Source organism: Chelonia mydas, chromosome 8 (genome assembly GCF_015237465.2).
Source record: "Chelonia mydas isolate rCheMyd1 chromosome 8, rCheMyd1.pri.v2, whole genome shotgun sequence".
In the NCBI taxonomy this organism is placed as follows: Eukaryota; Metazoa; Chordata; order Testudines; family Cheloniidae; genus Chelonia; species Chelonia mydas.
In genome coordinates, this window is record NC_057854.1 from 76,436,384 (window position 1) to 76,463,432 (window position 27,049).

The following is a 27,049-nucleotide window of genomic DNA, read 5'->3' on the forward strand; positions in this document are numbered from 1 at the left end:
CCTCTGTGTCCACCTCTCACTCCTCCAGATGCCTGGGAAGCTCTTGGGCAGTGCTCGGTGCCCTCGAGACAGGTTGGCGGTGCGCCGCCCAGGGGTCCCAATATGGCCACTGAGGGGGCATATCGCCTGTTGGAGGTGCCCACGGGTGACCATACCAAGATAGTGGCAGTGACATCTGGTGATTCATTCCTAGACCCTATTCATATCAGGTCCCATATAAAGCTTGGGAGGAAGAGAGAGAAACCCTGGCCGGCTCGCTGTCGAATCCCTCACTTGACATCGGAGAGGCATGGCATGATTGTGCAGAAATACCCTTTGGTCGGCCATGGCTCAGTGCAATGATCTCAATACCGAGGGGCAGAGAGTCAGGAGCTTCCCACATAGCCAGGTCACCGGCCTGATGAAATTTTGCTGGTACTGAGCATCCCAGCATCAGTAGTGGTGCTGGGAGAGATGAGGACCTCACCCGTACTCATCTTTCCAATGGCAGATGGGCTGCTGCCGCTGGTGGTACCGATGACAGCTTGCATTCCATGAACATCTTAGGGCATTTGCCCTTGTCTCTCTGTACCAAAGATTCGATGCTGATGCCCAAAGGATCCATGGGCTTGTCAACAGTACCAGACACCAACAGAGATGGTGATCACTTTTGGCTATCCCTTGGGGTTAATGACGGGACTTGAGTTTTTGACTTATGGGAGGAGTCCCCAGACTGTTTCTTTGACCCACTGTCCTTCAAAGTTGAAGGTTGTGGGGAAGACTCACACCCGCCGGAGGGCTAGGGGCTGCCTCCATACAGATGATTTTCTGGCAGAGTTCTCTGTCCTTGCGGGAATCTCAGTTGGAGCTGCTGGAAGAGGGAACACTTTTGTTAGATGTGGCCCTTGCCAAGGCAGCAAATGCATTTGGAGTGCACCGGGATTGCCTTGCTGCAAGTGCAACACTTCTTGAAGCCTAGAGAGCTGGGCATACCCTTCTCGGGGGGTCTCCTTCCATCCACGAGGGGTCAAACAAGAACAAAATCTTTTCTTTTTTCTTTCTTTAAATAAATAAATAAAAAAATAATTTGCCAAATAAAAGTCAAAAGAAGGCTAAAGGGTTTCTAAAAGCTAAAGAAAAGGCTCCATCTCTAACAAGGGGTAGGTGAGAAACAACTGAGGATGGCTAGCCCACACACACTGGCTAGCCTCGTGAAACAGCACGAGGAGACACAGTGCATGTGCGGGCCCAATGGACACTGCTATCAAAGTCCTCTGATCAGCAGCGCAGAAATGCAGACACACTTAGAGTAGAGCACCCATAGGGGCACTACTCGAAGAAGAACCATTAACTTATTCTTTGTTTCATGCTGGTCCAGGCAAAACCTATGGCTAAGAAGGTAATATCAATGATAGTATACAGTCATCATGTATATCAGAGGCCTGCTTAGCTGATTTAGCCAGGACTTTTCTTAGCTCATCTTTCAACAGACAATACTCAGTCCAGCACAAGCCAAGAGAGGGTAAGTGAGCTGCTATACAGCAGCTGCGACAATTGTAGTACAAGTCCACATTTTAAGCCAGATGCAAAGAACTTCTGAAGTTTTATGACAACCCATACCCATGCTGGGGTAAATGATTTTTTTTTTTCCTCACTGGATCACTGATGACTATTTCTTGCAATTCTCTCTCTCTCTCCTGTTGAACATGGGTTGGCTTTTGTTTGCTTATTTGTTTTATTTTATTTTAAAGGGCCTTGTAGCTACTGGGGCTCACATGAGAGTGAGTGATTAAAGTTTGTGTCCAAACTAAGTAAGATCTTTGAGGTTATTTTGGAAAATACAGGTAAGTGTGAATGACTTTTATGAAAGTGTGTTTCAGGCATTTTTAGAAAATAACTGAAAGGCTATTTCAGAGCTCCTAATAGGTGTTAGCTCAGCTGAGCTTCACTGAATTGAAAACTGGATCAAATGTAATCACAGGAGCTAAGAAGTACTACAAGGAAAATAGGAATGAATGAAGTTCAGTTTTCTAGGTAACTGGAAGCTTAAAATGCTTCCAGTGATCAAAAAGGAGGTGCCAGAAGGTCCTATATCAACTCAGCAAAATAAGCCGGGAATATTTACATTAAAGAAAAGTGCATACAGCACAAAACTGGTGTCCTACTACACAATTCGCCCCCAATCACCTCTCCTTGTCCCCTAAATCCATCCTTCTTCCTCCCTGCAGTACTGACCATATATCTAGTTTTTTCCTAAGACTGTGTGTCCCAGGAACTTCTTTTGAGACACCTGAAACATTCCAGCTTTTCATTATGATGTTGGTTTTGTTTATAACATCTAAATATTTGTTCAAGACATATTGCTACACGGAGTAGAATTAGTTCTGTGTTCACCAGGAACAAACAGTCCAATAGAATGAGTGCAGTATGGGGTGAAGAGAAAATTCTAAAGAAACTGTCAAAACTGTCTTTTTGCTCAAGGTGAATGATAATGACATTTGTTAAGTGTTTCATGCTGAACTTATTCAGAGCACTAAGTTAGTGGAAAATATCCACTTTGAGAAATATAGTTTCTTTAGTCTGAGGCCCCTTACTTCCCAGGCTCCATGCTCCTCTTGTCAACAGCAGTAGCTACTCCACTGCTATGGTCCTTTTCTCCCAATAGGCAGGGCTAAGCATTTTGCTGTTGCATTGCTGCTTCTTCCCACTGCCTTGCTGTTATACACTTCTCTTTCTCTGGCTGTATTTTTCCTGCTGGCTATTTTTGAATTCCTTGTTCTGGAGATAATTTCCTCCCATGCAGCTCCATCTGAGTTGCTTATTGGAGTACTGGTGGAACAGATGACCATGTAGCAGCCTTACTGGCTGGTTCTAACAGGAATGGAGTTACAGAAACTAGCCCTTGACTGGCTGCCAAAAAATCCAGAAATTTGCAGAAGAGGCAACATGGGCTGGACAGAAAACCTGAGATTCCCCAGGTCTGGGAAGGACTTGAGGAAATCATGCTAACTGACCACTCTGAATTTAGGAACACAGATTGCTACATTGAAGCAGACCAGTGATCCATCTAGTTTGGTACCGTGTTCAGGATCAAGAGGTAGAAATCCTACGTAGGCAGCAATGGCTTAACCTGTCACCAAGGAAAGTTTCATCACCCCAAAAAGTTAGGGCTTGTCTACACAACCTCATAGTTTGGGCTACTGGGGTGTGAACTGTAGTGCACACCAAAATAGTCCAGCTCCCTCGTGGGGATGCTGCTAGTGTGAACTAAAAGGTATCTAGTTTGCATTAACATAGACCTGTTTGAAGAGGACTACATTAATGTGAACTAGGTACCTTTTAGTTTGTGCTAGGAATAGCCATATGGTAGAGTTAAGCCCAAAGAGGTTGACTTATGCCCTGAAGCTTAAAGGCGTTACATCCTTTCCAGAGTTTTTGTTTATTTAAAAAAAAAAAAAAAAAAAAGGACTATTATCAAATATTTACTACACAGTTTGCCTTGTACCAGAAGCCTTGGTACAAAAACCACTTCAGTTTCTTTAAGTCAGTGATTCATATTGTCCATTGAAACACTGCTTTCTGAATTAAAATTATCAAAAATTCTGAAATAAAACCAATCTTCAATTGCAGGTTCTCTCTCTCAGAGACAGACACACACAGTTCGATTACTTGTTAAGAAAACAGCTCATTATCCCCTGCCAATGATTATTCTTACTTTATTTTACCTATAACTAAGGGCTATTGAGGTGAAACAACCACCCAGAATCTTGATCTTGACAATACGCCACAAGCAGTTATAGTATTACCGCTAATGCTATATTTAGTTGATCCATGTTCACTTACATTACAGAAAAAATAGACTAATAGAGATTTGGGATCTGATTTTAAAAGTCAGGAATGTGCATTTGTGAGACTAATTCAGGCACATGATTTCATATGCAAATTGGACAACTGTATACTTTAACAGGACATAATGCATCTAATTGGTCACTTCATATGCAATTACCTCATTTGTGAATTTACTAACAGTAACTGCATTGGAAATTAGATCCACAATTGTGCACAACTTATTTTGCAAGTAATGCTTTTCTGTTAAGCTAAACAAAGCAAGCAGAGCAACATTATGCAGTGCTGAATTTTTAAAGAATAGGGTTTAAAAAAGAACTAAGAAATATTCAGGGACACAGAAGTGGACTCAAAACTTGCTGAATATAACATAATACAATGAACATCTCAAGTTCAATTGTATTAGGAAGTGTTTGGTATTATGTAATTTCCTCTCTAGTAATTTATAACTCATTATAGCTGAATGAGCTTTTTTAGTCTTCTCATTTAAAATATATTTTGGAGAGTTAACTTTGATTCACATGAAAGTGGTGAACTGGAAGCACTATGTACAGCCAAGCATAAAGTGAGTAAACTATATACTAGACAAGCATTACACATTGCTACGCCAATGCAGGTCAGTCCTGACCCACTGTATCCCTTTTTATTCTAGTCTTTGACCTTTAAGCAGAGATTCTATCATGCCAAGTAGTGTGGTAAATTAATCTTGTTACATAATGAAACAATATTAACTTTCTCCATATACACAGAAAATGTCATTATAATTATAAACTTATTTAATAAAGCTACATTATAATGGCACCCAATTCCATCTGTTCCTCCAGTTATATTTACAATAGCAAATTACTATTCTCTGTGGATGTATGTACACACTCAAAATGCTTCTTCCTGAATAGTGCTGAACACACAATAAAATATCTAATATATTAAAAATGCTCAAGTGGCTAAAAACCCATATCATCATCTCCATAAATGTAACTTACCTGATCTTGCAGTGACATAACAGGATTATTTTTGGTTGTATTAATATGCAGAACATGATATTTGTTCTTTGCACAAAGGTCATAGGCAATATTTGTGAAGGATGTGCTTGCAGTTTTAGGTACTCTGTTGTAAAGGATCACCACATCATCATCTTCATCCGGAGTTGCATCTTGTCGGGGACCATCTATTGTATGACGTTGTTCTATTTCTCTGACTTCATGTCTTGCAATAGCTCTTTCTGTACAGAGTAACAGAAAAACTAAGCTTTTAGTGATAATGAAGTAGATAGTGCGATCTTGAAACTCAGTCCTTAGCATTAAAATGACAAAAAATGTTAAAAACCATCTATAAAGTAAACAACTACTAATTGTTTTTTTAACATCTGGATTTAAAATTTTCCTTTCCTGCTCAATGCATTTTTATAGATTAAACTAAATTATGCTTGGAGACCGAATATGTTGTCTGGAAACTGATAAACAGTGAGGGATATTCTTTCCTTTAACTTATGTAAGCATTAAAAGAAGCTACACTCTTTTCTTTAAAAAGTTCTCTCTGATGCTGTATCAAAATGGTAACCCTTCTCACAAGTCCCCCCAAAAATCCTATAAAATACCCAGTACTCAGAAATACTCGGTAAAAGGAATAATTAGGTCAAATATCAAAGTATAAAATATGTATTTTAAAAAACGATAAAAGTCACTGACCATAGATGGTTTAGTCAATTAATGGTGAAGAGGCACTGGAGTTTAAATAAAACTACTATTGTTCTTATTCCAATTAAGATCACTCCCCATGTGTAAATACTACAACGTATGGCTTTGTAAGAATCTAATTAGATGTATTAGACTCAAATTTGATAAGAAAAGAAACAGGAGAAGCTTATGCAATGATTTACATTAAGGGGCGGGCAAAATTATTGCACTGAATACAAAACTATTGTATATACTCATTCATAAGCTGAATATTTTTGGTAAAAAAAAGTGATGCATCAAAGAGCGGGGGTCGGGTTATAAACAGGTCTACACCAAAATTTGATGACTTTAAACTCTATGAAATCATTGAATTGAATATCTAAAACATTGTCGTTTTGTTTACCTGGAGTGTCTGCAGGCATGGAGCCCCTCAGCTCCCTGTGGCCGCAGTTCACCACTTCCCGCAGCTCCCATTGGCTGGGAACAGTGAACCGCGGCCACAGGGAGCTGAGAGGCTCCATGCCTCCAGACTCTCCAGGTAAACAAAATGTCCCGACCGCCAGCGGCTTTCCCTGATGGGCTAGGAGCCAAAGTTTGCCAACCCCTGAAATATAACATCGGCTTATGAAAGGGTCATACAGTTTTTACTATTTTTAACCTATCTGTCTTGGGGGATCAGCTTATAAACGAACGGGCTAATGAACGAGTATATACGGGTACATCAAACACAAGGAAGGAAAAAAAAGAGAAAAGCAAACCCTGAACAAGACACGTTTTGGAGAGGTGGGTAAGCTACAAAAAAATAAAAATTCCTTTTACAAGAAGGACAATGCTCTGGGCAATTGGTCTCCTTTTCAAATATAAAGCTACTTGGAAAATGAGAAGCAGATCGTTATGGCTCTACAGTATGCCAAACATACTTTGTGTTGACCCAGACAAAATTCAAAAGCTTTGTTCTATTCTGGCTAAGTAGAGCACCCACCACTATTTACAATTTAATGTCAAAGCATCTTTTTAGAATTATGCATTTTGATACTGTCCTTAATGGTGTACCTTTTTTCCCACATGGCTCAACAACAAGGTTTGACCTCAGGATCCAGAGATTTACAGCACAAACCTTTTCTATTTGAACTAAAGGAGCAACTGTTAGTAAAAATAAGTTGCTGTCCTTTATATGGAGTACTTCCTAGAGCAGTGGACCCCAAACTTTTTCTGTCATGCCGCCCCTTACCAGTAGTGGAATCTGTCCATGCCCCATGAAAGCCATTGTCAGAGGTGGGGCCAGAAGCAGGGCCACGGTCAAAGCCAGGGGTGGGGCTGAGGCCAGGAGTGGGGCCGGAGCTGCAGCCAGGGACTGGGGGCCTGAGGCCAGGAGCGGGGCCTGAGGCCAGGAGCTGTGGCTGGGGCTGAGTGGTGTTCCCTTCCTGCCCCCTGTAGGGGCTGGCCCGGTCCCCTGCCGAAAGTTCCCACATGCACACCCCAGGAGGGTGTGCCCCACAGTTTGGGGACCACTGTCCTAGAAGGAGGTTATGACACACACTCAGCGGGGCACAGCTATGTGAGACAACAGGGGAATGTTAGTTATGATCCTGGCTTCTCTTCCTGGCTCAAGGGCAGTGGGGTCTAGTATTTAGAGCAGTGGTTACAGACCGCATAGCTACATATACAGATTTGGCACATTCATTCTGAAAGTCAGTGTGACACAATGAGTGAGAGTTTGCTTTGTCATATTAGAGACCTGAGTTATAATTCCAGGTCTGCTTGAAGTGACCATGGGCAACCTCTCACTTATTTTAGCTCGGTTACCTTTTAGCTTACGTATATGAAGCTTTGATATGTAGTAAGGGTTCTGAACCAATGAGACAAGAACCTAATGTTCTCTCCTGGCTCTAGACCCAATGCACTTTCCCGCTAGGCCAAATGGAGTTCAGGGAAAATTTCTCGCTCCCCACTCTCATATATACACAAGATTTTACCTGCAATGCAGGTAGGTGTGACAGGACTGCCACATATGAGATTGTAATGAAGGATGCATAACACTTGGTAGAGCTGCATCCTCCCCTCTTGTCTCCCATTCCTTATCTCCTCTTCCATCATCTTCAGTCTTCACTTTTCTTCCTCTTCTTGTGCTCCTAACTCACCCCCTCATACTGTTCTCCTTCACCCTACCTCTATACCACAGTTTGAATGTGAAATATTAAAAAAAACAAACAACAATTTAGAACTATTAAGTTGTGCATACAAGTAGTCTATGAAACCACATATTATCACTGCCCTCAGCTACAGTAACTCCTCACTTAAAGTCGTCCCGGTTAACGTTGTTTCATTGTTACATTGCTGATCAATTAGGGAACATGCTCGTTTAAAGCTGTGCAATGCTCCCTTTTAATGTCGTTTGGCAGCTGCCTGCTGTGTCCGCTGCATGCAGGAAGCACAGCCTGTTGCAGCTAGCTCGGGGGGGCTTGGAACCAGGGTGGACCGGCAGCCTCCCTATCAGCTCCCCGCTCCCCTAAGTTCCCTGTGCAGCAGCCGCCCCAGCAGGCTATCAATCCTACAGTTGAGCTGTCCTTCCCCGCACTGCCATGTGCTGCTCCTGCCCTCTGCCTTGGAGCGCTCCCCGAGCCTCCTACTTGCTGGGGGGTGGGGGGGGGGGCGGGGAGGGGGAAGAGAAAAGGGGGGCTAATGTCAGGGTGTCCCCCTCCCCCTTGCTCCTGCAACCCGCTTACCCCATCTCCATAGAGCAGGGGGACACACAACAGGGCTCAGGATGGAGGGCGCTTCCTGGCAGCAGCTGTGTACAGTATTAAATTGTTTGTTTAAAACTTATACTGTGTGTGTGTGTGTGTGTGTGTGTGTGTGTGTGTGTGTGTGTGTGTGTGTGTGTGTACACACACACAGTCTAAGTTATATATATATAGTGTGTCTTTTGTCTGGCAAAAAAAATTTTCCCTGGAACCTAACCTGCCCCCGCCCCACCATTTACATTAATTCTTATGGGGAAATTGGATTTGCTTAATATTGTTTCGCTTAAAGTCGCATTTTCAGGAACATAACTACAACGTTCAGTGAGGAGTTACTGTACACTCCTACAACTTCTCTCCTACTGTTTGTTACACTCATTTCCCAAGTCTTGTTTTAGACTGCAAAACTTTTCAGGCAGTACCATCTCTTCCTATGTACCTGTACAACTCCTAATACAAAGCCCCAATCCTGAATGGGGCCATTGGGTGTTACCACAATAATAATATTAAGAAGAAAGAAGTACAAATGTATGCATCTCTTTCTGCTGTGCACACAGTCTTGAACCAAGGAGTGCTGGCAGCACAGTCACCACTGACAGACAAGGTTTCCTCTGGCAGCCCAGATGGGTGTGAAATTTCCTGTAAACGATTCATGTATTTCTCAATTGAAAGCCTAGTCTTACCCACTTGCCTGAAAAGTAGGCAGATCTAGAAGGAAAAGAAGAATTTTGTGTTTTTTTCTAGAGTAAGTCACTTAATTCACAAAAAGAAAAGGAGTACTTGTGGCACCTTAGAGACTAACAAATATTATTTGTTAGTCTCTAAGGTGCCACAAGTACTCCTTTTCTTTTTGCGAATACAGACTAACACAGCTGTTACTCTGAAACCTGTCACTTAATTCAGCAAATAGCAGATGAAAGGAAACCAAGATTAATTTTTTTAAAAATTGTAACTTCACCTAGTTGTGGAATGTGGATCATTAGCACATCTTGATTATTATTAAGTTAAAACTCCAGAAAGCTGGCATGTTCCCTGTGTGATGTCAATTTGTGAAATAGTCTGCCTGGGAAGAATATGTCTGGAGAACCAGTGAAATGACAACATCACAATGACACAAGACAGTGGAAGGATCTGTGGCTGAGCTGTTGACAACTCTTTTTGTTAACATATTAGATAAATGAAAAGGAGTACTTGTGGCACCTTAGAGACTAACCAATTTATCTGAGCATGAGCTTTCGTGAGGCTCATGCTCAAATAAATTGGTTAGTCTCTAAGGTGCCACAAGTACTCCTTTTCTTTTTGCGAATACAGACTAACAAGGCTGTTACTCTGAAACCTGTCATATTAGATAAATGATGTCTTTGTTAAGAACTCAAAATCCTGGCACATTCAATTAAGAAGTTGGAACTCACAACAAAATGCTTCGTAACACCAAAGAAGTCTTCCAGTAAAATGAGGAAAGACCAGGTTTAACATTCCTATGGTCTTGTCTAGCCAAAAAACTTGTACCACTTAACTTTACCAGCACAATTAAAGCGGGGCAGCTCCTCTAGTACTGACGCAACAGTGCCAATATAGAAGTGCTTATACTAGTATAATGCATCCATGGTAAGTGTTGTGCTGGTATAACTATTTCAGTTAAAAAAGAAAAAAATCACACTCCTAACCAAATTCGTTATACTAGTATAAAAACTGTGTGTAGATCAGGCTGAGGGCATACTACTCAGCATTCAAACCTGTGACAAATAACCAAGATTGCTTGACACCTGGTTGCTTCCCTCTTGTTCTCTTTCATATCCCCTCTTATCTTCTCCCTCTTTGTTTTCTCCTTCTTTGCCCTGCATCACCTCACTGACAAACCCCTCAACTCTTGTGGAAAGTGGTGTGGCAACAGTTCACGTTTCATCAAGGTGAAGATGGAGGTGGCAGCAGGCAGTTAATAATCCCTTCCGCACATGCAAATATCCAGAGTAGACCACCACACACCTGCAGGGGGCATGACACACACAGGTTGATCTTCCCCACTTCCCACAAGACAGATACTGCTCTGTTGCCCATACGGACACAAAAATATGGAACAGCATCTCAGATGGCAGAAATTAAACAGAGATAATCTACACTTCTTACCCCAGTGCAGCATATCTATAGCAGGGTTTGCACCGGTGTAGCTACACCAATGCAAAGAACTCCAATGCAGACAAGGTTAGAGCATGCTGAAGGAGGAGCTCTGTATATATGTGCCAGTATATAGACAGACAGCTTCCCTGGAAGCAAATTCTATACGGAGGAAGGGGGAAGGAAACAAACAACAAAAAACCAACACATCCACACACTCCTTTGAAGAAATTGCCAGAAGTAGAACAAAGAACTTTGAGCACTCAAACGTACCATTTTGCACAAAAGTGTTTTAAGAATGTAACAAGCTTGAAAAACTGCTAAATCGTGCTTTTCAACCAGAAGAGCCAGGAGTCAGCTAAAGACATAGGCTATGGCTACACTACGAGGCTTTTAGTGAATGTTTAGCATATCCTTGCAATGCCGGCTACAAAAGTGCCATGCAAATGCCTGTTCTCACTTTCTGGTGACATTGTAAATAAGAGGGCAGCATTAGCTCCTGTAAATGTAAACAAACTTGTTTGTGTTAGCGATTGGCTGAAAAAGAAGTAGGATGGAGTGGACTTGTAGGCTCTAAAGTTTGACATTGTTTTGTTTTTGAGTGCAGTTATGTAACAAAAAAAGTCTACATTTGTAAATTGCTCTTTTATGACAAAGATTACACTACAGTACTTGTATGAGGGGAATTGAAAAATACTATTATTTTTAGAGTGCAAAAATTTATAATAAAAATAATATACTTTGTATTCTGTTGTAATTGAAATTAATATGTGAAAATGTAGAAAAAATCCAAAATATTTAATAAATTTCAATTGATATCCTATTGTTTAACAGTGCGATTAAAACTGCAATTAATCGTGATTAATTTTTTTAATCACGATTAATTTTTTTTTGAGTTAATTGCATGAGTTAACTGCCCCTACTGCCCCAACTCTACTTGTGCTACATTGATCTGGACTGATGGGAAGGAAGCCCTGGAGGAATTCCACCAGGATTTCAACAATTTCCACCCCACCCCACCATCAACCTCAGCCTGGATCAATCCACACAAGAGATCCACTTCCTGGACACTACAGTGCAAATAAGCGACGGTCACATAAACACCACCCTATACCAGAAACCTTCTGACTGCTATCTTTACCTACATGCCTCCAGCTTTTATCCAGACCACGTCACACGATCCATGGTCTACAGCCAAGCCCTAAGATACAACCGCATTTACTCCAATCCCTCAGACAGAGACAAACACCTACAGGATTTCTATCAAGCATTCTTACAACTACAATACCCACCTGGTGAAGTGCAGAAACAGACTGACCGAGCCAGAAGTGTACCCAGAAGTTACCTACTACAGGACAGGACTACTTACCAACAAAAAAAGTAACAGAATGCCACTAGCATCACCTACAGCTCCCAATTAAAACCTCTTCAGCACAGCACAGCATCTGCGACCTGTCCTGAAGGATGATCCCTCACTCTCACAGACCTTGGGAGACAGGCCAGTCCTCACTTACAAACAGCCCCCCAACCTGAAGCAAATACTCACCAGCAACTACACACCACACAACAAAACCACTAACTCAGGAACCAATCCCTGCAACATACCCCGCAGCCAACTCTGTCCACATATCTATTCAAAGGACACTATCATAGGACCTAACCACAACAGCCACACCATCAGGGGCTCATTCACCTGCACATCTACCAATGTGATATATGCCATCATGTGCCAGCAATGCCCCTCTGCCATGTACATTGGCCAAACCGGACAGTCTCTACGTAAAAGAATAAATGGACACAAATCAGACGTCAATAATAACAACATTCAAAAACCAGTCGGAGAACACTTCAATCTCTCTGGTCACTCGATTACAGACCTAAAAGTCGCAAGATTACAACAAAAAAACTTCAGAAACAGACTCCAGAGAGAGACTGCTGAATTGGAATTAATTTGCAAACTGGACACCATTAACTTAGGATTGAATAAAGGCTGGGAGTGGATGTGTCATTACACAAAGTAAAACTATTTCCCCATGTTTATTTTTCTCCCTACTGTTCCTCACACATTCTTGTCAACTGCTGGAAATGGCCCATCTTGATTATCACTACAAAAGGTTTTTCTCTCTCTCCTGCTGGTAATAGCTCACCTTAACTGATCACTCTCGTTATAGTGTGTATGATAACACCCATTGTTTCATGTTCTCTGTGTGTATATATATCTTCCTACTGTATTTTCCATTGCATACATCCGATGAAGTGGGTTTTAGCCCACGAAAGCTTATGCTCTAATAAATTTGTTAGTCTCTAAGGTGCCACAAGTACTCCTGTTCTTTTTACAATTGAAAAGGCAGCCCCCAATGAGAGAGACATCAGTATGTATAGTTTTGAAGGAAACAGAACAGTGACAGGTTCTTCTAGACAGATTTGAAAACCCAGTTTAAGAAATTATTTTTTAATAAATAAATAACTTAAAACTAATCACTGTAATTTTCTTTAATACTTGTTAGCATCCTTTCCTGTCTCAAAAAGCTAATGGCTTTTTAGTTATTAAAAACTAAGTTGACAGTAATATTTAGTTCATATATGTAAGTGATAACTATGAACAAAGTATTATACACCCAAGCTAAATTTAGAGATATACATGCTACTTAAAGAGTAGTAAACTAAATTTTACAAATCTTACATTTACTGTATAGAGCAATATTTATCCCTAAGGCTCCAGAAGAACCAGGATTTAAGTTTATTTTTGTTGAGACTCTCCCCTTTCCCACAGCCTAACACTATCAGAGTATTTGAGGGTAAAATTAAATTTTTTGAAGGAGATTATATGAGTTTCTTTGGTCTCCCAATACAATTAGTTATTGAAGTCAACTGAATAATTAGCAGAACCCAAATACACATCCCACTCCCTAAACTACGCTAAAAAGACGTTATTCTTAAAATTGGATTAAGGAAACTGAAGTGGACATATTTACCAGCCTTCAGATCTTGCAGAATCTTATTCAATCTACTTTTATTTTTAAGAACAATCTGATCTGAGATATTCTAATGCCATAAGCTTTTAATTTAATGTCCTGCTGAAGTGCTTGTTGATTCGAAAGAGCTTGCTTTTATCCATTTCATCTTGGCTATGATGATGGAAACAGAGAAGTTTTCTATAAAGCTCAGATTTCTAGAGACACTGTACGTAGCTAACAAAAAAAAGAAAAAAAGTAAGGCTCATAGTCAAGCATATAAAAATTGAACTCCAAAATTATGATTTTGGGAAGAAAAGACCACCTGTTCTGAAAAAGTTAGACTCTATGTAACAGGGCCCCCTTTGCTTCTATCTGTTCTATCTCATAGAACTGGAAGGGACCTTGAAAGGTCATCAAGTCCAGTCCCCTGCCTTCACAGCAGGACCAAGTACCGTCCCTTATTTTTGCCCCAGATCCCTAAATGGCCCCCTCAAGGGCTGAACTCACAACCCCAGGTTTAGCAGGCCAATGATCAAACCACTGAACTATCCCTCCCCTCCTGCCTCTGTGCTGCTCCAAAAACCCCTCCAAGAGCTTCTGGCTCAGCAATCGCTGGTGCAGTTTATTTACAGTGTGCAATTCCCACCACCTTCTCACCACAGCCAGCTTGCAGGATTCAGCCTTAGGGACTTCTCAATCTCTGCAGCCAGGAGAGAAGAGATCTCACTCTCCTTCCATTCCCTGCCCCCATCCCCCAGCTTCCTTCCTCTGAGGCTTTTATGCAGCCCCAGGCTAATTAGGTTGGCAGCTGTTTCCCCTTTGTCAATCAGGTACAGGTGTCTCTAGCCAATTCCAATTTATCTCCCCTAATTGGAGTTGATGTGACAAACGGTTGGCTCAGGAGTCCCAGCCCAGGAACCTGTCACACTCTAACCCCTCCTTTCATACAGATTTTGTGTTAAAAAAAAAATGCTGTTCAAAGTTGAGCTTCTGAGTTCCAAAAATATAAGAGGGAAGTTATAAGCATCTGTCTGTAAAACAGGAACTGTCCTTCACTGGGCACAGCTGAGTGAATGTATGACTGGAGTATTCCTATAATTTCAGTTCCAACTTTTTGCTAACCTTGCATTTCTAAAGGTATTTTTGGGCTGGGACTTTTTGAGATTATTGAGATAATGCCTGTGGATTGACCCATAACTTCAAGGTGCCTGAAAATACCTACAAACCTGATGAATGACACTCTGGGTAGGTTTCTGATCCAAAGACTTTGTGAGCCATGGAATAGGAGGTTCTTTGTTTGCATAAAAGTGACCCCATTTGGTGAGGCTAGCAACCTCAGAAGCTCCTGGGAAAAGTTCCAAATGGAGGGAGGGGAAGAACCAGCCTAGGCAAAATCTGAAGAAAAGGAAGAAGCCTTACTGCTCTTGCTGGCTGGCTTGGTTGCCTGCAGTGATTGCTGCTGTGGCCAATGAGTATGCAATCCTACCATGCCTGTCAAAGACTCTTGTGATTTCTCTACCCTCCCAGCCAGCCACCAAGGAGTAGGAGTCCAGCAACATCTACAAGCAAGTAGCTTCTAGTCAGACATCAAGTTAATCAATGTTTGACAACTGAGCTGATAAGACCACTAGGTAATCTTTTCAGCTACATGCCAGCTTCCTGAAGTTCAATGAAACCAAGAAAGTTGCAACAACCATCCTGCCAAAGTATCAGCCTTTTCAGTTTGGTTTTGTTTTCCAATCTTTATAAAGTAGAGGGATGTATCAATCTCTGCATTCTTGCGCTTGCTTTTAAACTCTTAACAGATGGCTGGTAGTGAATGTGGGTGTATATGAGGGAGTGCAGCACCTGTAGAACAGTTTCTCAAATACACAAAACAGACATTGAATAATCTCGTTGTCTAAAAGATCACAAATACATATTTTTGAGATGTTAGGAAATGTACGTTTAATTCTGAGAAATGTTATTTTCACCTAAATTTGTCATGGAATATTAAATGTAATAAGCCTTTTCATCATGTATTTTACTATAATGTTTCGTTGTAACCCTATGTTAAGGGGTGAGGGAAAGAAGTTATTGGCTATTGACTATTACCTAGCTATCAATAATTTGAACAGGCTGCTGTAGTAGGAAGAGGGCTTGAAACATAAGCCCATGTATCAGAGGCCTGCTATGAGGCCTAAGCTAAAGCAGTCGTCAAAACTTTGCTGATATAAAGCAAAATCAGGCTGTAAGCTAGAGACAGACCCTGATCACAGAACAGGGCTGCTATTGCAAAAACGCACGTTCCCAAGAAGTGCTAGGCACACAGCATTCACGCAAACACATTCCAGAAGCGTGGTACCAGAACACCTCGATACTGACACATTCCCCAAAGATAACAGGAACACACTGACCCATCCTAAAGGTGGTCAGGATGACAGTGTGATGTCCAGAGATGTACAGGGTGATGGGTAGTAACCGGCTAAGGCAGAGCGTGTAAACTAACTACGCCAGAGGGGCAGTACATAACTTGTTTGTACTGATGTATAAAATGGGGTCACAAAGGCAGTGTCTCTGGCCAGCCTACAGGGGAATGGAAAGTCCCACCATTCACTGCGCTGCGTCCATTGCCACAGGCACACATATGTTAATGTAACTGTAGACATTGATTGGGGGAGCTATTGCTTCGTCGACAATAAACCTGGCCGGGTGCCTTCGTACTGTAACGGGGATGGGGCGGTCTGCTGTGCCAGCTGTCTGCACACAGCTGGGAAGGCACACAGAGAGAATACATACACACACAGCTGAACATCTGACAACAGCTGCCTTAACTGGTATCAGAGCTTTAGTCTCAACATTAGCTTCAAACTGGGAGTGATCTGACCCTACCTGTATCAGTGCTGTCTACATATATTTTACTTCTGGGTGTGCATTTTCCCCATTCACTTGAGATAAGAAGTTTCTGGCTAGCAGCCATTGGGATCATGAACGCATCCTGTGTGTCTTGTGCTTGTGGGTATAAAGGACTGAGCTGGCCGACTTACACCTCAGTTCCTTTGCCAATACCAAATCCAGGTTTTATAAGCCCCTGTAGTAGCAGGGAAGGAGAGCGAGTTGTTGTACACATACGGATAAGGTTAAGATTTTGTCACGGTTATTTTTAGTAAAGTCACGGACAGGTCACGGGCAATAAACAAAAATTCACTGGAGCCTGTGACCTGTCCGTGACTTTACTAAAAATAATCGGGGGGGGGGGCGCGGCCAGGGCTAATTAGGGGGGATGAATGGAGTCCCGAGGGGGGGTGGGACTGAGAGGCCGAGCCCCCGTCATGGCAGGGGGCACAGCTCCGGCTCCAGTGACCACAGCGAGGGGTGCACAGCCACCACTCTGGAGCTTGCCACAGCTGTAGGACAAGGATGCGCAGCCCCAGAAGCAGCCCCCACCAAGCCCCAGCTGGAGCCCGGCAGGGGGCGCATGGCCCTGGGATGCTGCAAGGTGGGTGCCAAGTGAACTCCAGTGAAACTGCTAACCCTGAGCTCTTTAAGATCAACAAATAATCCAGGATAGTTGGAATTTGGGTGCCAGTAGCAGATGAGTGGTGCTGCTCAGCTCAAACAACTAATTTCTTCCACTTGGCTGCATATGTTAGTCAGGTAGAGTATTTTCAACTTTGAACTAATGTATTTTAGACCTCCAGTGTGTCAGGCATACATGCAAAATCCTGATAGAGCATCCAAGCTGTGAGGTTGACGGAGGACAGATTTAGATGCAGGATGTTTCCACTGGAGGCTGTGTGGGCAAGTTCATCAGGTCCAGACACCAAAACTGTCTGGGCCAAGCTTATACTATCAAAATCATTATTGCTGAATTCTGTATGAGTTTCCTAAAGACCACTGATATGAATGGGATGGGAGAGTAAGCATATATTTTGCTTGGCATGCATGCAAGCAGGAAGGCATCTAACTGACCCTTGGCTTACACCTCCTCTCAAACAAAACCTAAGACACTTGCGTTTGTGTCTTTAGTGAAGAGATCTATAGATGTTTGCCCTCATTTGTGAAAGATTTCCTGAATAATGGAGTCTTTGACTGTCCATTCGTGGTCTTTGAAGAAGTGCCTGCTCAGGTGCTCTGCCAAGGCTTTTTATAGACCTGGAAGGCATAGGGCTATCAGGGATACTTTGCGTCAGATGCATCAATTCCAAACAAACACTCCTTGGCGTGGGTGGGTGGAGGAGACAACCAGGCTCCTCCCTATCTGTTTATAGGGAACATAAGTGTCATGCTGTCAGTCATGATTTGTACGGTCTTTCCTTGAATCACTGGTAGAAAAGCTGCATGGGCTCGGCAACTCGTTCTGAGCGCAACACATTTATACACTGTCAAGTTTCCTTGTGGGCCCATAGTCCCTTGGTTTGATGGTCTACTCTCTACCTGAGTAGGGAGGCATCTGTAACTAAGGTCTTGGTGGGAAGAGAATGGGAGAATGGTGCTCCTTTGCAATCCTGATCAGGATCTTTCCACCAATTCAATAATTGGACTTTGGAGGGGACCTACACTACTGTATCATGTCTATATGGTGTCTGTTTGGAAGGTACACAGACTTGCGCCATCCTTGGTGAATGAAGGTGAAGTCAGGAATGCTTCGTGATGGATGTTCAGGAAAGCATGTGACCGAGCGGACTTAAGCAAGCTTTCCTAATGGTGTATGGCTGAGTTTGTAATTAGTTGATAAGGTTCACCATGATGCTGAATCTGTCCTAAAGCAGGCAGGCCCTAGTTGTAGTAGAAACCAAAACTGCCCTATGAACTCTATTCTCTGTGTCAGTACTAGGGATGATTTCTCTTTACTGATTCTAAGACTTATTGTGATGAAAAGCTACAGAATTTGATTAATTGAATTTTCTATTTATTGTGCTGACTTCTCTCAAACCAATATATTGTTAAGGTATGAATACACTATTGTTCCCTTTTTCACAGGTGAGCTGCTACTACTTCCAAACATTTGGAGAAGACTCTTGGTGCTATTGACAGCCCAAAGGGCAAGACCCTGTACTGACAGTGGGCCTATCCCAGCTGAAATCTTAGGTACTTTCTTTGTGCAGGCTGAAGAGAGATGTAAAAATAAGCATTTACCACTGCAACAAGCTGAGGTGTAAGGCTCCAATGTGCCGGGCACTGAGGACATATCTACATGAGCACTTACTGTGTGGCAAGCTGGGGTATAACTCTACAGCACTTCAGCAGGGTGTACCCTGGTGTGGACCCTGCTGCTGCGGAATACATGTTTCCCAGTCACACATCAAAAAGCACTAGGGAATTTTCAGTCCACAGCAGCTGGGTCCACATGGATACTTAGTGTGCAGCACACTGGAGCACTGTAGATTTATATCTTGGCCTGCAGCACAGTTAGGGCACATGTAGACATTCCCTTAACTTCTATTCACTTTACAAAGCAAAAGTCAGGCTAAGAATGATAGAGTATGCAAACCGAAGGGTATAGTTGTTCCTTTTCCAGTTAATGCAATCTGTACCAAAACAAAACAAAACAACAGCTTGGAGGTTGACAATGTGGTCCCAGTTTTAGCATAGTTGTACTAGTTACCAGGAAATGTTTTGTATTGTAACGTACTCCTGAAATAGGGAACAAATTGCATTACCGAATCCTCTCAGGTGAGTGGAAGTCAACTGAGGTCAGCAAGAGAGGTCTCCAAGCATTTTGACTTCCAAAATCAGTCACTTTGGGAAGTTGGACATGGAGTCTGTGGAACTCATTGTTAATGAGATCAGGAATGCCCTTAATTTACTCTTAGTATCTAAATAAGACATTTGCTCTCCACGAAAAGGAGTACTTGTGGCACCTTAGAGACTAACAAATTTATCTGAGCATAAGCTTTCGTGAGCTACAGCTCACTTCATCGGATGCATGCGGTAGAAAATACAGTGGGGAGATTTTATATACACAGAGAACATGAAACAATGGGTATTACCATGTACACTGTAATGAGAGTGATCAGGTAAGGTGAGCTATTACCAGCAGGAGAGAAAGAAAAACCTTCTGTAGTGATAATCAGGTTGGGCCATTTCCAGCAGTTGACAAGAATGTGTGAGGAACGGGGGTGGGGGTGGGGAGAGGGCAGAATAAACATGGGGAAATAGTTTTACTTTGTGTAATGACACATCCACTCCCAGCCTTTATTCAAGCCTAAGTTAATGGTGTCCAGTTTGCAAATTAATTCCAATTCAGCAGTCTCTCGTTGGACTCTGTTTTTGAAGTTTTTTTTTGTTGTAATCTTGCGACTTTTAGGTCTGTAATCGAGTGGACAGAGAGATTGAAGTGTTCTCCGACTGGTTTTTGAATGTTATAATTCTTGATGTCTGATTTGTATCCATTTATTCTTTTACGTAGAGACTGTCCGGTTTGGCCAACGTACGTGGCAGAGGGGCATTGCTTGCACATGATGGCACATATCACATTGGTAGATGTGCAGGTGAACGAGCCTCTGATAGTTTGGCTGATGTGATTAGGCCCTATGATGGTATCCCCTGAATAGATATGTGGACACAGTTGGCAACGGGCTTTGTTGCAAGGATAGGTTCCTGGGTTAGTGGATTTGTTGCGTGGTGTGTGGTTGCTGGAGAGTATTTGCTTCAAGTTGGGGGGCTGTCTGTAAGCAAGGACTGGCCTATCTTCCAAGATTTGTGAGAGTGATGGGTCGTCCTTCAGGATAGGTTGTAGATCCTTGATAATGCGTTGGAGAGGTTTTAGTTGGGGGCTGAAGGTGATGCCTAGTGGTGTTCTGTTATTTTCTTTGTTGGGCCTGTCCTGTAGTAGGTGACTTCTGGGTACTCTTCTGGCTCTGTCAATCTGTTTCTTCACTTCAGCAGGTGGGTATTGTAGTTGTAAGAATGCTTGATAGAGATCTTGTAGGTGTTTGTCTCTGTCTGAGGGGTTGGAGCTTTTTGCGGATACAGACTAACACGGCTGCTACTCTGAAACCTTGCTTTCCTCTGTTTATCAACATCTCTCTCTCTAGGGTGGAATAACTCTACTTAACTGTATATTAAATTAAAATGTCTTGATGATTCTCAACCTTACAGAAGTTATAAGATGTTTAACTGTTAGACAAAAAAATTATATGTTGAGACCAATATACATTTTTTTATTAAAAGCCTAATCATCTCACAAAATATCTAGCAAACAACTTAATTTAAAATTTGTCTTTTAAAAAAAAAGGAAATCCCCAAACCACCCAGGATTTGATTGCATTCACAGATCCAAAGGACCAGATCCTCAGCTTGTGTAGGGCCAGTGCCACTACAATGACTTACAACCAGGTGAAGATCTGGCTCAAAGCATTTACAAACACACGGGAATTAGGTACTTATAATTTTTGTAATATTAAATAAAATAATTTAAAAGAACTATACACCAGAAAAAAATAAACAAACCCAAAAGTCACATGTGATTGTGTTCTTGGACTATGAGACACTAGTTAACAATTTTAAATATTAAATTCCATTCCATATTTCTCTATTATAAACGTTTAGGGAAAAATTTACAAAGGACTTTTGGAGTCATTTTCTCCCATAAATAGTAATTGTCTAGTGAACAACTAATAGTCACTAAAATGTCCAAAATATTTCTTTTCTTTAATACTGGATAAAGCATCTTTAGAATAAAGGGGGAAAATAATGGTGCTGATGACAATCTATAAAAAACAATTATTTTCACACTCTTAACAATTGCACCTGGCGTTCATGTTACTGGTGGGTGAAAAACACAAGGAGCAAATAGGACTCAGCTCTAGCTGGGCTTTGAGATCATTAACTAAAATGTAATGCAGCAGCTGTCTGAAATTTAGAACTACTGATGCTGAAAACCTGCAACTGTTTCATAGAAGTATTTGATACTCATTTAATTTCAAGATAGTATTTTTGTCTGAGCTTTATTTGGAACAAGAATATCAAGCCATAATGTATTCTATACAAATATGCACATTGAAACGTGTTATAAAACAGTTAAAGGTTTGGCTTAAACTATTTAACTAGAAAATTCTGTCCTAAAGCTGAAATCCTCTCATTATTCTGCATATGTATTATATCTAAACTAATCTCAACATCAGATTCTACATTGCCCACTGGTTCCATAGATATTTGACAGAAGACTTGTCAGCTGCAATTTTATGCAACATTGAGTTCAGAATTAAGTTTTGGTCATAATTTTGTATTTCTTGGTGAGCAGTGAATACTTTATTATATAGTAGAACCTCAGAGTTATGAACACCTCAGGAATGGAGGTTGTTCTTAATTCTGAACAAAATGGTATGGTTGATCTTTCAAAAGTTTACAACTGAACATTGACTTAACACAACTTTGAAATTTTACTATGAAAAAAACGCTGCTTTCCTTTTTTTTTTTTTTAATGTTTAACACAGTACCGTACTTTTTGTTTGCTTTTTTGTTTTTTGTCTCTGCTGCTGCCTGATTGAGTATTTCTGGTTCCAAATGAGGTGTGTGGTTGACTGGTCAGTTCGTAAGTCTGTTGTTTGTAACTCTGAGGTTGCACTGTAGTTTGTGTGTACATTTTTGTTAGGCCTTCAACTAAATGTTTAACTTACAAATTCCTGTTAAATACACAATTTGAAAGATAAAACTTGAATATGAATTTTATACCAATCCAAAGTACTGATTTCTTCCCCCAACACACATTTTGTTTTTCCATATAGAACCATGTTGGCTTGTGTTCTCTATTATTTATTCATAAGACCCAGGAATGATGTTAACAGAGCTCTGGAAACAAAACAGGTTATAGTTACCTTGCACTTTCTCGTCTAGCTTTGCATCAGCACCAGTTGGTCATACACAGTAGGGTATTTTGTTTAGTTTATGTAATTTTTCAGCAAGTATAGGTTTAAAAAAATACCACAGATATCTAGAATCCCAAAGTCGGGTCAAATTTAGGGACCAAATTACTTAATTGTGTTCCCTTAAACAGTCAGAAATCAGGAAAGGTTACATACAATCTTTACTATGGAATTACATTTATTTGTAAGAAACTTGTCAGTATGGGTGACCATACAAAGTAAACTGGGGGGAAAAAAACGAACATGTGAACTGAAGCCCCTAAAATATTGTTTTTTGAAAAAATTGTAAGTACTTGAAAAAAACGGTTACTTTCTCGTAACTGTTCTTCGAGATGTGCTGTTCACGTCCATTCCACATTAGGTGTCCATGTGCTGCGTGCACGAGCATCGGAAACTTTTTCCCTTAGTGGCTCCCGTCAGGCCAGCAGGCCCCCCAAGTGGAGCCACTACACCCCGCATATATACCCCTGCCGGCCCGACCCCCTCCAGTTCCTTCTTGCCGGCGACTCTGACAGAGGGGTAGGAGGGTGGGTGGTGGAATGGATGTGAACAACACATCTCGAAGAACAACAGTTACGAGAAAGTAAGTAACTTTTTTTCTTCGAGTGCTTTTTCACGTCCATTCCACATTAGGTGGATTACAAGCTTACCTCTGAGGAGGATAGGAGTCACAGAACAACTGCTCAGAGGACCGCTCTGCCAACTGCCATGTCCTCTCTGGCCTGCTGGTTGACTGCATAGTGGGTCGTGAAGGTGTGCACCGAGGACAAGGTGGCTGCTCTGCAGACCTCCTGGATGAGGACCTGTGACAGGAACGCCATGGAAGTCGCCTGCGCCCTGGTCGATTGGGCCGTGACTACCGGGGCCGGAACACCTGCGAGCTCATAGCACGCCCAGATGCAGCTGGTAATCCAAGACGAAATCCACTGTGCTGACACTGGGAGGCCTTTTACCCTCTCGGCTACAGCCACAAACAGCTGCGCGGATTTGCAGAAGGGCTTGGTGAACTCCAAACAGAACGCCAGCACTTGACATACATCCAAGGTGTGCAAGCTGCGGTGACTCGGGTTCGTATGGGGTTTCAGGAAGAACACCGGCAAACAAATGTCCTGGCCAAGACGGAATTGGGAGACCACCTTAGGGAGGAAGAGGAACTTTGGGTGCGGCCAGAGCCGCACCTTGTCCTTGTGAAATACTGTGTATGGTGGCTCAGAGGTGAAGGCCATCAGTTCGGACACCTTTCTGGCCGAGGTAATGGCAACCAGAAATGCCACCTTCCAGGAAAGGTGGAGGAGAGAACAGGTAGCGAGGGGCTCGAAAGGGGGTCCCATGAGTTTAGAAAGGACCAGGTTAAGGTTCCATGGAGGGACTGGGGGGCAGGAGTACGGGAACACCCTCTGCAACCCTTTAAGGAACCACCCCACCATTGGGTGGAAAAACACCGAGCCCCCGACAACCCTGGATGGAAGGCAGAGATGGCCGCCAGGTGCACTCTGAGTGAGGACGGGGCTAGCCCTTACTGCTTGAGGTGCAGGAGGTACTCCAGAATGGCATGCACCGGGGCGTGGCCTGGCCACACCTGTTGGGGTTCACATCAACACGAGAACCTTTTCCACTTGGCCATATAGGCCGCCCTGGTAGAGGGCTTCCTGTGCAGCAGATTCTGCTTGGCAGTAGAAAGGGAGCACTGGCTCGCCAGGGCGTTTAGCCACAGAGCCTCGACGCAGTCAGGTGCAGTGACCGCAGGTCGGGCTGGAGAAGCCACCCGCCGTCCTGTGTAATGAGGTCCCAGTGTAGGGGAAGGACTACTGGGGCCTCCACTGACAGCTCTAGGAGCAATGTGTACCAGTGTTGGCGGGCCCAGGCTGGGGTGATGAGGATCACCGCCGCGTCCCTGCACACCTTGAGAAGAGGGGTGGGAGGGGGGGAGAGAGGTGAACTGCAGCGAGTACCCATTTCATACTGTGCGTAAGACCCAACAGTCTGACGTAATGGTGGACCACGCACGGGAGGAACGGGACAGGCAGTTCAGGAAACAAAGGGACAGATCTAGTGACTGGTCTGGTACGCCGTCCTCGAGCACACCTTCAAAAGCCTGGCTTAGTGCCCGGCTAGGGTTTGTGCTGGCCTTGGTTCGGGCCCGGTGCATTATTGTTATTATTGTTGTTGCGCCGTCTCCTGTTATCCCTGCCTCGCCTACAGTAAGGCTCATGCCTATGGTGAGGCTGTGGCTTAAAGGGCTTCCTCTGGGTCGCTAGGGTGTGCATACCCAGTGACTTGAGCATAGCTCGCGAGTCCTTGAGGCTATCGAACCTCACGTCTGTCTGGTCCGAGAAGAGCCCGGACCCTTCGAAGAGGAGGTCCTGGAGCGTATTCTGGACCTCGGGTGGCAGGCCTGACTCCTGGAGCCATGCCGAGCGCCTCATGACCACCCCTGACGCGATTGTTCTAGCCGCCGTGTCTGCCGAATCCAGGGAGGCCTGGAGAGAGGTCTTGGCTACTAGCTTGCCCTCGTCCACCAGGGCCGTGAACTCCTGTTGGGAACCTTGCGGGAAGTTGTCCTGAAACTTCTCCACCGCCGCCCAGGAGTTGAAATTTGTGCCTGTGGAGGATGGCCTACTGGTTAGCAATCCTCAACTGCAGGCCCCCAGATGAGTATACCTTTCTACCAAAAAGGTCCAAGTGTTTCGCCTCCTTGGCCTTAGGGGCTGGAGCCTGCTGTCCATGGCACTCCCTTTCGTTCACCACCGAAACCAGTAGGGAGCATGGACTCGGGTGGCAGAATAGGAACTCATAGCCCTTAGATGGGGCAAAGTATTTACAGTCCACTCCTTTAGCCGTTGGAGTGCTGGAGGCCGGGGTCTGCCATATAGTCTTATAGTTAGACTGAATGGTCTTAATGACTGGGAGCGCTATTCTGGATGGATCTTCGGGGCCCAAAATGTCCACCATGGGGTCCTCCTGCTCAACCATCTCCTCGGCCTGCAACCCCAAATTTTGGCCATCTCTTCACAGCAGTTCCTGGTGGGCTCTATGGTCTATTAGCGGAGGGTCGGACACCTCTGTACCTGCCACCATCTCATAGGGGGAAGACAAGGAGGTTAGCTGCTGCTCGACCCCCTCTGGTTGGTCCTCCTTCTCCCCATCTCCCTTGGTAGTGGCCCCTGGCTCAGGCCAGGGCGGGAGTCCATGGGACGGCACCGGGCTCGCTGCCGGACTCTCCGGTCTATACTGGGAGGATGCTGGAGACCTGGATACTGTTGCCTCTGGCACCTTCTGGCATCGGTGCGGGGACCGGGACCACTGCACCGAGTAACTTGCCCTGGACAGGGCCCCTTGGCGCTCCTGATAGGCCCGGGGGTCCAAAAGGGCCAAGGGCCTGGCGGCCCCCATTGGAGTTGCAAGCTCCCCTGAGGATCCCTGCTGTCTGGGCCCCAGTGCAGGTAGCTACAGCGGCCGGAGCCGGACTGTGGCGACGCCGATCGTGAAGGCTAGGGGGTGCCAACGATCTGCGCCAGCGGGAGAACGAGCAGCTCCTGGCTGAGCGGGACCGGGAGCGGGACCGGCGTCCCGAGGACCGTCTGCGGGAGACCTCTGGCAAGGGTTGTCTCAACTCCTCCCGGTGCCAGTCTCTGGGTGGTGCTGGAGAGCGGTGTGCCCTTTCTGGTGCTTCTTCGTGTCGACCCGCTGCCGGTGCCACAACCTCCTTCTGGGCCACTGGCAAGTGCGAGTCTGCGGAGCCAGAGCTTGACCAGGACCAACTCCGGGAGCGGTGCAGGGACGATGTCTTCAAGCAGCACACCATTGCTGGCTTACCCCTTGATGGCACCCGAGGCATGGGTGCTGGAGAGTTCTCCCCATACGGGAGGGGGCTCGCTGCCGACAGCTTGATGAGGTCCCTGGCAGCCTCAAAGGTGCTGGGCGTAGAGGGCTGATCCGTTATGCCCTCGAGCCCATAGTCCGCACTGAGCTCACTTAGGTCTGGGCTCAGTGGGGCTTGTGCTGCTGGGACTGCCTGTGCCAGCGCCGGTACCGCGGCCTTCCCGCTCTTGTCGGCGCTCAGTGCCTTGGGAGGCGCCAGCCTCCTGTTTGGGGAACGACCATGCCTTCGTTTACACTGCACCGGGGGCCGCACAGGGGAGGATGATTGGTGCCGGGGCCTAGCCTGGCGTTGCAGGGCCGACAGTTTACGGTGCTTCGCTGGTGCCGGGTCTCCCGACGGCTCCGGGGCACTATGCACTGAGGAAGGCTGAGCTGGCGTCGGGCGCTCCGGGCCCAGCGGCTGCAATGCGGCCTCCATCAACAGTTGCTTTAGGTGAAAGTCTCTTTCTTTCCTTGTTCTTGGCTTGAACGCCTTGCAAATCCTACACCATTCAGTTTGATGTCCGTCCCCCAGGCAACGTAGACACAAGTTGTGGGGGTCACTAACTGGCATAGGTTTGCGGCACGTGGCGCAAGCCTTGAAGCCATGGGCCTGCGGCATGCCCTGCAGCCCAGGGCAGGTGTTGGAGGCCTCCAAGCACCTAATCACTTAAGTGTTCACAATCTATACGTAAAACGAACTAATAACAGCTACTCTAAAGGCTAAGGGACTGCTCTTCTACGAGAGAGAGAGAGAGAGAGAGAGGTTGTTCCAGCGCCGCCAGGGACGGTAAGAAGGAACTGGAGGGGGTGGGGCTGGCGGGGTATATATGTGGGGCGCAGTGGCGCCACTCGAGGGGCCCGATGGGAGCTGCTAAGGGAAAACGTTTCCGACACTCGTGCACGCAGCGCGCACACACCTAATGTGGAATGGACGTGAACAAGCACTCGAAGACGAATAAAGGCTTACACTAAAAGTGCCTCTTCAACCAGAACTACAGTATCCTGTGATGCTATAATGATGT

General features: G+C 44.3%; 1 protein-coding gene across 2 annotated transcripts in view; it reads right to left on the reverse strand.

Annotated features, from left to right (window-relative positions):
* Positions 1-27,049, reverse strand: part of HS2ST1 (heparan sulfate 2-O-sulfotransferase 1) — a 168,405-nt gene that overhangs the window by 34,351 nt on the left and 107,005 nt on the right. The window contains exon 2 of one of the 2 annotated variants that reach the window (XM_037906013.2): positions 4,809-5,047. In XM_037906013.2, coding sequence (XP_037761941.1) covers positions 4,809-5,047 — 239 coding nt within the window. Of the gene's footprint in view, positions 1-4,808; positions 5,069-27,049 lie in introns of both variants that reach the window. The other variant, XM_043552815.1, reaches the window with a different exon arrangement.